Here is a 12,439-nt window from a genome sequence, read left to right as displayed (position 1 = left end):
TAACAATGAAAATACATCCTGCATATCAGATATTTACATGACGATTCATAACAGTAACAAAATCACAGTGATGAAGTAGCCACGAAAATAATGTTATGGTTGGGGTCACCACAACATGAGGAACTGCATTAAGGGGTCGCGGCATGAGGAAGGTTGAGAACCACTGGCCTATGAGCTAGAGGCAGACACTGCCTCCGGGGTGGGACCTCGCTTGCAGCCTCCACCGGGGTGTGACCGTTACACCAGTAGGGGTCGGGGGTGGTGGTCCAGGTCCAGGGCTTGTCCCACACCGTGGGCCCCTCGTCGCCCCAGCCTCCCCGCCAGGGGACAACTCGGCACCTTGTAATTTTCCATAACGACTCCTGTGCGCCTCCTCCCTCCCTTGGGCGCTGGAGGTGCACCCCTGGCCGGCGCCGGAGGGCAGACCCTCGACTGAGCATGCTCAGTCCGGACCGCGTCTTGGCGCGCACCCCAGCCCCCACCCTGGGAACGACCCTCAGCTCCGGGTGTGTCTGCTTGACCACGTGACCCTCCGAGCCCTAACGGTACCCGTAGCGTCCCTCTGGCGAGCAGGCCACCAGGGCCTGGCCGCTTTAAATCTTGTGGTGGGTGGAGCCTTGAGCGCGGTGGGCGGGGCCTGGAGGGGCCGCCCGGTTGGATGCGTGGTGGGCGGGACCGAGCGCTGCGTGGGCGGTGCAACTGCGGGCGGTGCGAGGCCCCTTTAAGGCGCGGCCGGGGCGGGCCCCGCGGCGCGGCCCCTTTAAGGCTTGGCCTACGTGGCAGCCGCTGGAGCCGCCGAGAGCAGCGAGGCCGGCCGCCGGGCACTTCCTGTGGAGGCCGCAACGGGCGCGGGCGCCGACGGGCCGAACGCCGAGCGAGCGAGCGAGCGAGCGAGCGAGTGAGCCGAGCCTCCCGCCGCCGCCATGGGCCAGAACGACCTGATGGGCACGGCCGAGGACTTCGCCGACCAGGTGCGGCCTGCGGCCCGGCGGCCTCCCCTCCCGGGCCCCGCGCCCCCCAGCCTCCGCCCGGGCCCCGAGCCCCACGGGGCCCCCCCGAGCCGCTCCCGCAGCCCTCCCGGCCCCACGCCGGTCGCGCCCCCTCCCCCACCGCGGCCTCCCCCCGGGCGCGTTGCCCGTCCGGCCCGCGACCCCCACGCCCGGCCTCCGAGCCCGCCTGCCCCCCGCCGCCGCCCCGCCACGGCCGGTATGATCTCGGTCCCCGCGTCGCACCCAGCTCGGCGACCGTCCCCGCAGCCGGCCCGGGCCTTCCTGGAAGGAGGGGTGTGAGGCCGCCTCCGCGCCCCCCAGAAGCGGCCGGAGCGCCGGGGGCCCGGGGAGCGTCCTCCACCCCGGCGGGCGGGGGGCTCCGCGCGCCTTTCCCTTCCCGGGGCGCCCGTAGGGGGCGGGGTGGCAGCTGGGATCGTGGACGGGGGCTGGTCAGCCTGGAGGTGTGGGGTCCTCCCGGAGGAAAGGGGGCGCCCTGGTGTGCACCCCAACCCCAGAAAGCGCAGCCCTTTCCCTTTATCTCCCGGACGTGTGGCCGCCCTGGGGTCCCTTTGACCCTGGTCTCCCTCCCTGGACTCTGCCCCGCCGGGTGGAATGGGCGTCTCTGAGCGCACACCTGGGAGGAGGGCACCGCCAGGGCTGCCCCGCGGCGCACAGCCGGGCGATCTGCCTGGCAGAAAGCGGAGGGACGGCGCGCGGTGGGCCGTGTGCCCGTCACTGGGACTGGCAGCCTCTCCCGCGGGCGGATCGGGGCCGCTGCCCGTGCGGGGTGCGCGGGGCGGGGTTCAGTATCGAGGCTGAGGCTTCACCTGCCGTGGTGCTGGGGGGTGGGGGGTCCTGGGAGGCTCGAGCTGGGATTTCAGAACAAAACAAACGAGCGAGTGTTTTGTGATCCGCGGAGGGCTTCTCGTTGGGGGGGGGGGGGTGACACCCTCTAGTGTGGCCTCGGAATTGGGTCACCCCTGTTCCTGTGACCCGAGCATTTAAGACCAATGGGGGGGGGGTGTCTGTCAACCCGGAGGAGGAGTTTTTCCCCGGGTGGTGGTTTGTGCGCTGACACAACTTAAACACGGCCCCTCGCGGGAAGGGGGCGGGTGAACGCCATTGGGAACGGGACCCGTTTCACTCTCGAGGGGACGGGAGCACGCACACGGGCTCTTCAGCCAGGAGGCCCTGGTTTTGCAAGTGAGTTTCACCATCCAGTCGAGATAAAACGTCTCGGTGGCGCCGCTGCCAACGCTGCCAACCCAAAGGGTCAGCTCTCCCGCTGAGGAAAGCCAGTCCCCTCCACCCCCTCCTTCCCCGCAGGTCGTTAAGCGGGACCTGGGACCCAGGAAGGCCCGGAGGGGGTCGGGTCGGGTCGGGTCGGGTCGGGCCGCTCGAGTTCCTGTGGGAAGGAAGGCGAGGCCTGGCACAGCGCAGGGATGAGGCCGGCTGCCCAAACCCAAGTGGGCCAGGGCGCAGGGCCGCAGTGGCGATGGCACGGGTGCCGATGGCAGGGGGCAGAGGGCCTGTGTTCTTCAAAACCAAAGTCAGCCTCTCTGCCACGGGCAGGCGGGGCGCAGGCGGACGTGGGCGGGAGCAGGGTGCAGAGCAAAGTCACGGCTTCCGATGCAGATCTGGCCGAGCTGGGGGTTAACATTCATCCACGCAGTAAAGTAGCGCTGCCAACGGCGCGGAATCAGGCCTTAAAAATGAAAGCGGCCGAGTCTGCAGGGAACAGGGAGATCACGCAGCCACTGAGCAGATAGTGGGACACACCTGTTTCCCTCCAGCCTTGTCCTCAGAAAGCAGACCAAGCAGGAGGTGACAGGATGTGACCGGAAGGCAGGGCTGCCGAGCGTGGGACCCCAGAGGCCAGCGCAGGCCAGGTCCTCCATGCACGTCGCCCGGTCACCTTCCGGACCGGGTGAGGCTGTCCGTGGTGCCTCCACTTCCACGTGGAGACGGCGTGCTGTGGTCTCGCACGGCACACGTGGCTGAAGGTCGACCTGTGTCTCGCTCCCCAGGTCTGGGCTCCTTGCCGCTCGGCAGTGCGGTGATCTCCCCTCCAGGTCTGCAGAGGTGGGCACGGTGCGCCGGCTGGTGGTTCCACCGGCAGGCTCCTCCCGAGCTGCCCCTCTGGCATCGGGCTCCTGGCCCTGGGCAGCAGGGACAGTGTCCTCCTGCTCCCGGGGCCAGGCCTGGGGCAGTGCTGAGCGAGCTCTGCGCTGGGGCTGGGCACTGGGAGCCTGGTGAGCTCAGCATCCAGATGACGTCCTGCTCCCCGTCCTCGCTGCCAGCGCAGAGCGCCACGCGCGCGCACGGACCGTAGCGGAGCGGCACTCGGTGAGCCTGCTGCTGGCTCGTCCCCGGGCCTGTGCTCCAGTGTGGCCTGGCCTTCTTACCTGTTCTCCGGCGTGACAGCCATTCTGGAAGCTTGGCCTCTGGTCAGGCGTTGGGTAGCGAGCGTGGTCTTTAGGACACTGATCCGGCAGAGCCGGTGTCAGGCTCTGGATGAACCGCTCGGGGCGCATGGCTGTGGGTTGTGAGCATTCTCCTCCTGCCCGGGCTCTGTGCCCTGGGCCCCAGGAGTGGGGGCAGGGGGGACAGAGGGAGCACTCTGCCCCACTCACCTGTCTTCAGAGGCTAAGGGAGCCACCGCGCCTCTTAGGGAGCGAGGGGGGACATGGGGAGACTGGTTAGGGAGGCTTCCCTGTGGCTGCTCTTCTAGGGTCAGGCAGGCTTTGTCACACCTGGATGCTGAGTAGAGAAAGCCAGCCCGTCTCCAGCTGAGGGCCAGTGACAGCTTCCTGCCCCTCAGGTGTAGCATGCAGCCTGGAAGCAGCACTCGGGAGACTAGGCTGGCTGGGAGTTGGGGGTCACGGTGGGCAGGCACGTGGGAGTCCCTGAACTCCCGCACCGCCTGGCTCAGCGGAGGAAGTCTCCGCCACTGGCTCATTTTCAGGGACGTGTAGGTGAGAGCTGGTAAGGCGGGCGGTTGTGAGGGTCTGGGATCCTGTAATTGACTGTCCCTCCTGCAGGCTCTCCCCGCCGTCTGCCTCCAGCAGCGTCCCAACTCCCTCCCGAGAGCAGCCCCTGGCCCTCAGGCCTGACAGCGATGTATGGAGCACGGGCAGGTGACAGCCCGGCCTCGGTGCTGCCCGATGCTTGGTGCCCGCTCTGCTCTGCTCTCCCGGGGACACTGACGTGGGACTGTCCAGGCCGCATGGTGTGGGATCCGTGGCCAAGTCTGAACCCTAGTGACCAAATCACATGTAGGAAATAAGATGAAAATGGGTCTGGTCTCTGTTATGAAAAGGTTTTTCCTTCGTGCCCAGTCCAAGCAGGTGTCATTAGAGGCTCTGAGTCAGCCAGGCCTGTAACACGGGGGTCGCCTTCACCCAGGCCCGCTTCACTTGGGAAGTCAGGTAGCAGCCTCGCTCCACGCGCGAATACCTGGGGGGCTGCGCCTGCCCAGCGCAAGGAGACGGCCGTCTCAGCGGTGTCTGCGCGGGGGGAGGAATGATTACCTGTCTGGAGGGAAGGTTCTCTCTGCTCTTTAATCCTCTTGACCCAGACACTCAAATTAAGAGTGCAGACTCACCACGGAGGCTGAGCCCGCCTCCGTCCGCCTCGTGGGCTGCAGTGCCCGCCCGTGTGGGACGGGGCTCAGACCACAGCCCAATTGGGAGGCGAGTCAGCACCGCCGATGTTGGTCCCTGTGCTGCCTTTCGGGGTCACTTCCCAGCCTGGGGGTCCCACCAGGCTCCAGTCCCTGAGTCCGCCCCGCCTCGCTGGGCTTCTCCCAGGCTGAGCATCAGGTGAGGCCGTGCCGTTGCCAGGGTTCCCCTCAGCCCAGGAGGTCTGTCTCCTCGGGGCTGGGGGTGACTGCACTGTTGCTGGGCATTTCAAGAGCATGTGGGCCGTGAGGCAGAAATGGGAGGGCGCATGGCGTCAGCGGTCCCCGAACCCCCTGATCTGATGCGGTGTGTGTGTTTACACCAAGTGTACCCGCACCCTGTGTTTGTTCTCTGCACGCACCTCAGAATTTACGTAGGAGCACTTGGGACCTGTTCTTTAGCAGGCTCTTCCCCTCTCCTGCTTATTAAAGCCCGAGCGGGCCTTAGCGCCTTCAGTCCAGTGCCCTCGCTCTGTAGAAGGGTAGCACAGACACCGCCCCCCAAAGTCACTCGGCTTGTCCCTGGTCACACAGTGCACCAGCTGGTGGGTAGTGGAGCCAGGAGGAGGCCCGGGCCTCGGCCTCAGCCCGCGGTCATGTCCCACGCCTGCTAGGCTGTCTGTCCATCCCTGTGACCTCTGCCACCACTTCAGTGGGGTGAAAGGCTGAGCAAACGTGTGCGGAATTGACCGCTTGGGGCTCAAGCTCAGTCGGTGGGAAGAGAAGGGACACGAGCCTCCCTCCCGCCCCCTCCAGGGGAGCAGGCTTTTCTGTGCTCATGAGCCGAAGCTGATGAACGAGACTAAACATCCAGAGGCCGTTAACTGCGATGGAAGCTTGAGCACTTCCTAGCACTGTGAAGCAACTTTCCAAAATGCCAAAATTAAGACATGCTCACGGATGCACCTTCGTTTAGTCCCACAATAGGTTTAATCCGCCCTCAGAGGGGCTGTGGCATTAATCTGATGGACCGTGAGGCAGGCTCAGGGATGCCCTTTAGACTCTCGCTTGCTGACACATCACTGCTGTGGGTGGGCCCCGGTCTCCCCGGGTTCCTGCTGTGTTATCGGCGCCCTGGCAGTTCCGTCCCTTCCTATCTCAGCCTCTCGCGTCGGTAAGAGAATGTGCACTGGAACACCTGGTGACGTTTGTACCTCAGTTTCCACGCGTGCCGGTCTCCCAATCAGCCATCATAAATGGCATGGCGCCCTGGCCGGTGTGGCTGTGGACAGAGCATCGGCCTGTGGACTGAAGGGTCCCGGGTTTGGTCAAGGGCACATGCCCGCTGTTGTGGGCTCCATCCTCAGTTGGGGGCGTGCAGGAGGCAGCCGATCGGTGATTCTGTTTCATCACTGATGTTTCTATCTCTTCCTCTCCCTTCCTCTCTGATTTCAATTTAGAAAAAAAAAATATATATATATATATTAAAAGTTTTATGCCGAAACCGGTTTGGCTCAGTGGCTAGAGCGCGTCGGCCTGCGGACTGAAGGGTCCCAGGTTCGATTCCGGTCAAGGGCATGTACCTGGGTTGCGGGCACATCCCCCATGGGGGGTGTGCAGGAGGCAGCTGATCGATGTTTCTCTCTCATCGATGTTTCTAACTCTCTATCTCTCTCCCTTCCTCTCTGTAAAAAATCAATAAAATATATTTTTAAAAAAAGTTTTAAAAAGATAAAAAATAAATGGCATGGCTAGCATGGAGCAGGGGAAGTTATAAATGGGTCTCTCTGCATGGGCCAGTGATCTGACACACTTGAGTCTCCTTGCTGTTGGACCAGCGGGCCATCCCATTTGTTAGCGTGTTTGTAATGTGCTTTGGCCTAACGACCCACAGGTTCCGGGTTTATTCACAATTGTGCGCACACGCGTGCCTAGGCCCGACCTTGAGCTCTCGGGAGGGTCAGGCTGGGAGGTGCACTGTGGTCCTGACTGCACACCGTGGGCCAGAGCTGGGCCTTCCCTCCCACTGCTGCAGAGAGGCTGGGTGGGTGTGCATGCTCGAGCTTCCTGCTGGCCCACAGCGAGGCCCTCCAGGCCGGGACCCTGGCCAGAACCTATGCGGACTCTCGTCTCAAGAGCACGCTCAGCTCTCTTCTGGCTGGGGGGGCTCTGAGCACCGCCAGGGTGGCTGGGTGGCGTCGGCACCGACCTGGGCGAGCCCCTCTCCCCGCGGGACCCTAGCTGGCTGATGCCCTTGCCTGAGATTAGAGGCCGTGTCTTGGGGCAGTTCTTGTGGGACAGCGTAGGTGCCACTGCACGTGTCTGCTGAGACGATAGAGGTCATAGCAGAGTGTCACACTGTCACCTGGCGGGGTCTAGGCTGCCGGGAACTTGTGCAGGTTCTCGTGCGCCCACACCACATGCTGGGAGCAGGTGCTGAGAGCCCCACGCACGGCGCCCAAGAAGCGTCTGGCTGGGGCCAAGGGCCCTGCCGCAGCCCCTCACCGGGATGTCTGTGGCCCGACAGTTCCTCCGAGTCACGAAGCAGTACCTCCCACACGTGGCGCGCCTCTGCCTGATCAGCACCTTCCTGGAGGACGGCGTGCGCATGTGGTTCCAGTGGGGCGAGCAGCGGGACTACATCGACAGCACCTGGGGCTGTGGCTACCTGGTGGCCTCCACCTTCGTGCTCCTCAACCTGCTCGGACAGCTGAGTAAGTGGCTCCCTCGCTGACAGCAGGGGCAGCCCCGCGTCTGCATTCCCAGAGCAGATGCAGGTGAGCCGGGGCAGCGAGGAGCCGGCAGTGAGCATCCCTGGTGTCTGGACGGGTAAATCAGGGAAGGAGACGGGAGAGATGAGGCCTCGGCAGCTCACGTGGGCCTCGGGCCTCGGGCCTCGCTTCGGCTCCTGGTGGCAGCCTCAGCCCTGTACATGCAGGGCCGGATCTTGCACTTCCCGCCTGTCCTGCAGGTGCTGCCAGGCCTGTGATGGCGGTCCCGCTGACTGCGTGGGGGTGCCTGCCTGCCCTTTCCCCTCCCACGCCTGGCTTTTTGCCTGTGGCAGGTAGTGGGGCTGCTGCTGCACCTGAGGCCAGGTGAGGCAGCCAGCCCCTGACCCGCGCCTTCTCCTTCCAGCGGGCTGCATCCTGGTGCTGAGCAGGAACTTCGTGCAGCACGCCTGCTTCGGGCTCTTCGGCATCATCGCGCTGCAGGTAAACGGGGCGGAAGGGCGGGGCCTCGCCCAAGAACCATGGCTGCCGGTAACCGGGTGGGGCCTTGCCTTCTTGCTCGGGTTGGAGCAGAGCCTCTCGAAAGGCCTTTCGAGGAGTCGCCCTGGAACTCCTTCCCGAGAAGGGGCTCGGTTTTCCTCAAGGCAAACGCAGGAGAAGCAGACGGCCATCCGGGCTGGACCTTGCCTGGGTTTGCCTTGACCAGGGTGGAAGCTACCAGGCTGGCTGCCGCCAGGACCCCATTCTTCTCATTTCCTTCATTAAGGCTGCCGAGCTACTCGGGTGGGGTCCTCAACACCCACCTGTGGTCTGGGTCCGTGGTCTCAGGTCTGCCCTGCTCTCCGGGGCACTGAGCCGGGCTTGGCCTCGGAGCTGTCCTGGAGTCCTGCAGCGGTTTTTTGTATCTTAGGTTTAAAAACTGGCCTCATGCTCCCCATTTGGTAGAAAAGCAGGTGCTTGGAAATGCTGACACTCACCTTTTCTCTGCCCTCTGTCCCCTCAGACGATCGCCTACAGCATTTTATGGGACTTGAAGTTTTTGATGAGGTACGTGTGTCTGGTTGGAGGGTCACCCTACCTCCTCCCGTCTAACCTCGGTGCTGTAACGATCCACTGAGTCAACCTCTGGGGCCAAGACTGTGCCCCTTAGACCCTGTGGTGGATGTTGGCAGAGCCTTCACCCCCACCCAGGCCCTCCGGACACTGAGCACAGGTGCCTCTCCTGACCCGGCTTTCACGGGGGAGAGGAGGGTCCCAGTGGAACCGCTGCCCACAGGAGCCAGCTGCTCGGCAGCGAAGGTTCCAGGCGTGCTCCGGCGACGGCCGCTGGCTCGTGCACAGACACGGACGTGTCTTCAGGCCGAGTCCCGCTTGGTCTGCAGAGAGGGGGCAGGGCTGAGGTGTCCCGGCGGGTCTGGCGGCCCTCGGCCTGGGCCTGAGCGCTGCCTGGCGTCTCCCTCAGGAACCTGGCCCTGGGCGGGGGCTTGCTGCTGCTCCTGGCGGAGTCCCGCTCGGAGGGGAAGAGCATGTTCGCGGGCGTCCCCACCATGCGCGAGAGCTCCCCCAAGCAGTACATGCAGCTGGGAGGCCGGGTCCTGCTGGTGCTGATGTTCATGACCCTCCTTCACTTCGACGCCAGCTTCTTCTCCGTGAGTCCTGCTCGCCTCGCCCCTGCCCCTGCCCTGCCCCTGCCCTGGTGTGGACGAAGCAGAGCCCAAGGCCACGCAGGCCAAGGCTTTTGATCCTATTAAAGAACAAACTGTCAGGTTGTGTGCCCAGAACCTGCCTCTGAACAGATGAAGTCCAGGCTCGTGGACCTCGCTGGAGGGTCCTGGTGCCAGTCCTCCCAGACTCGCCCCCTCCTCACCTTTCTCTCATGGCCTTTGTGAGCCGGGGTTGGGCGTGCAGAGTTGAAGAAGGTTCTGGCTTTGTCCCCCTGGAGTTTACAGAGCAGGTCTTTGTTACCGAGTGTGCGCCCTGCCTGGCGAGGTTCCCAGGAATGCCCGGCCGTCCCGGCGTGGAGGCCCCTGGGCTCCAGCTTGAGCGGCTTGGGAGACCTCGGCCTGCGCTGAGCGCTGCCTCATCTGCCCCAGCCCCCTTCTCATCCCACCGTCACAGCCCCACCTGTCACCATCCCACCGTCACAGCCCCACCTGTCACCATCCCATCGTCACAGCCCCACCTGTCACCATCCCACCGTCACAGCCCCGACCTGTCACCATCCACCGTCACAGCCCCACCTGTCACCATCCCACCGTCACAGCCCCGACCTGTCACCATCCCACTGTCACAGCCCCACCTGTCACCATCCCATCGTCACAGCCCCACCTGTCACCATCCCACCGTCACAGTCACCGTCACAGCCCCACCTGTCACCATCCCACCGTCACCATCCACCATCACAGCCTCACCTGTCACCATCCACCGTCACAGCCCCACCTGTCACCATCCCACCGTCACAGCCCCACCTGTCACCATCCACCGTCACAGCCCCACCTGTCACCATCCCACCGTCACAGCCCCACCTGTCACCATCCCACCGTCACAGCCCCACCTGTCACCATCCCCCGTCACAGCCCCACCTGTCACCATCCACCGTCACAGCCCCACCTGTCTCCATCCCCCGTCACAGCCCCACCTGTCACCATCCCCGTCACAGCCCCATCTGTCACCATCCCACCATCACAGCCCCACCTGTCACCATCCACCGTCACAGCCCCACCTGTCACCATCCCACCGTCACAGCCCCACCTGTCACCATCCACCGTCACAGCCCCACCTGTCACCATCCCACCGTCACAGCCCCACCTGTCACCATCCCACCGTCACAGCCCCACCTGTCACCATCCCCGTCACAGCCCCACCTGTCACCATCCCATCGTCACAGCCCCACCTGTCACCATCCCCCGTCACAGCCCCACCTGTCACCATCCCACCGTCACAGCCCGACCATTAGCAGCCTCCGCACACCCCAGTCCCTTCGCCCTGGCACCTGACCATCCCTTCTTCCTCCCATTTGAGTCTCTTACTGTCCCCTCTGCAGATCCTCCAGAACATCGTGGGCACAGCGCTGATGATTCTAGTGGCCATTGGCTTTAAGACCAAGCTGGCCGCCTTGACTCTTGTGGTCTGGCTGTTCGCCATCAACGTGTATTTCAACGCCTTCTGGACCATCCCCGTCTACAAGCCCATGCACGACTTCCTCAAGTACGACTTCTTCCAGACCATGTCGGTGATCGGAGGCTTGCTGCTGGTGGTGGCTCTGGGCCCCGGGGGCGTCTCCATGGACGAGAAGAAGAAAGAGTGGTAACACCTTCCCTGCCTGCCTAAGCCGTGGCCGGCGAGGACTGGTTCGGGGTCGATCGACAAACTGCCGCATTCTCGTCCCCTCCCCTCTGCCTGGGTGAGCCACAGATGTGAGACCTCTGCAGCCCTGAGAGCGACGGCTGACTCTGCTCTGCACCCACCTGCTGTCTGACCAGCCAGCGGCCGCCTGGCTCCTCCCTCCCCACGGCCAGGCCTTGGCCGCGCGGCGAGAGCAGCCGGGGGGGTTGCGGCCTCTGTCCTGGCTTTGTTCTTTTGTGGGTGGTGGGGGCCTTCAAGCTGTACTCTGAGCAGATACATCTGTGTATCATCCAAAGCAGTCTCCCTCTTATTTTTTTTAAAAGTTTACGTTTTTAGCTAAAACTAAGTGATTGTGGGTGGCCTGCACATCAGAGCACTGGCCGCTCCCGTGGCACCAGGGCACTGCCTTGCAGTGTCACACTTGCAGGGACAGTGAGATGTTAGAGGAGCAACCCCCAGAGAGCGAGGCAGCATTAGAGGGGCCCTGTTCACGGTGAGTCACTGCTGAGTCAGGACACCAGCCCACCCTGTGCAGTTTATATGGGGTCATCCCCCGGGAGCTTCCGTGGCTCAGTGGGGATGGATATCAGAAGCCCTCGCACCCACCCACCCCCGCCCACCCGCACATCTGCAGGTTGGCCGGCCGCCCCGTGGCCCGGGGAGGAGCAGACACGCCAGCTCGCAGACCAGTTACCTCACACTCAACCTTCCGCAGCCTCGCTGAACTGGGCTGCGCCCTGGACGCTGCCTGGGTCTTCCCTGGCTGAGGGATGACCCCAGGCTGCACGGCCACGGCTTCCGTCTCCCGCGGCTGCCGCTTGCTCAGACGTCTGTTTGCTATGCTGCACACGGCCCAGATTACTTTTTACTGATTTGTGATGCCTTACCGATTGGATCTGACTCCTGTATTTAAAGTTTTCTAACATTGCCTTACACTGTGTTTCTCTTCTTGGGGGTGTGAGCGCTTCCTGCTGTCCTCCGCCAGGCCCCATCCCAGCGAAGGCACCAGGGGGGTTGGGACACGTGTCTCTGTGCCTCCCGCTGTCCTCCCCCCAGGTCCTTCGGGGACAGACCGACTTGGCCCGGCCCCCTGAGGGCCAGCCCTGAGCCAGGTGAGGGGAGCCCCGTGTCCGCAGGCTTTGTGGGGAGGAGGCTGCCTCTTGCCCCTCGGGCTCTGCAGCCTGGACCCACCTGACCAAGGGGGTGATGGCCAACCATCTCACCGCCCCAGGGCTCAGCCAGAGCGGAGGCTCGCCCTGGTGTTAGACAAAGCCAGGCCAAAGGGCGTGTCTATTCCCGTCACTCGGATGCTCACTACATGGAGGTGTTTCTTCACTTTCTGATTCAGCCTGGGCCACGTGGTCTCTTGGTCCACATTCCCTCCCCCTTAACACATCCTGACAGCCCCCTTGAGTGACAGCCCCATCGAGTGGCACCCTCAGCCAAGCTGCGGCTAGTAGGGCACCTCCCTGACTGCTGAGACCTTTGCTGTGTCGGCCGCCTGTGATGCGGTGGTCACTCCCGTCCCCGCCTCCCCGCCCAGAGCAGGCTAGCGCCTGGGCCCTGTAGACCCATGCCTTTGCGGGAGGAGCGAAAAATAATCTACCAATTGGTTTTGGCAAAACGATTTCTGACAATTTTTTGCGTTATGTGGGAAATAGGTATCGATCTCACTTTATGCTGTATTTTATATCTTAGTTGTGTTTGGAAACGTTTTGATTTTGGAAACATCAAAATAAATGATGGCATTTGTTGTA

At 63.4% G+C, this 12,439-nt stretch overlaps 2 protein-coding genes across 2 annotated transcripts in view; one reads left to right on the top strand and one right to left on the bottom strand.

Moving 5' to 3' along the window:
• Window positions 1–925, bottom strand: part of STKLD1 (serine/threonine kinase like domain containing 1) — a 21,941-nt gene extending 21,016 nt beyond the window's left edge. The window contains exon 1 of the mRNA XM_059656242.1: window positions 777–925. Within this exon, the coding sequence (XP_059512225.1) occupies window positions 777–925 (149 nt within the window). The remainder of the gene's footprint in view (window positions 1–776) is intronic.
• SURF4 (surfeit 4) lies at window positions 763–12,439 on the top strand. The gene is made up of 6 exons (XM_059658457.1): window positions 763–971; window positions 7,136–7,322; window positions 7,744–7,820; window positions 8,341–8,384; window positions 8,800–8,986; window positions 10,381–12,439. The coding sequence occupies exons 1-6, from the start codon at window positions 924–926 to the stop codon at window positions 10,645–10,647; spliced, it is 810 nt and encodes a 269-aa protein (XP_059514440.1). The 5' UTR covers window positions 763–923; the 3' UTR covers window positions 10,648–12,439.

Source organism: Myotis daubentonii, chromosome 11 (assembly GCF_963259705.1).
Source record: "Myotis daubentonii chromosome 11, mMyoDau2.1, whole genome shotgun sequence".
NCBI classification, from domain to species: Eukaryota; Metazoa; Chordata; class Mammalia; order Chiroptera; family Vespertilionidae; genus Myotis; species Myotis daubentonii.
This window is presented reverse-complemented; position numbering and strand designations above follow the sequence as displayed.

Bases quoted from the DNA above. Each gene is read 5' to 3' on its own strand.
- SURF4 (XM_059658457.1), top strand. From the start codon at position 924: ATGGGCCAGAACGACCTGATGGGCACGGCCGAGGACTTCGCCGACCAG. The intron at 7,821-8,340 runs GTAAACGGGGCG...CTGTCCCCTCAG, and splicing joins TCGGCATCATCGCGCTGCAG to ACGATCGCCTACAGCATTTT. The intron at 8,987-10,380 runs GTGAGTCCTGCT...TCCCCTCTGCAG, and splicing joins TCGACGCCAGCTTCTTCTCC to ATCCTCCAGAACATCGTGGG.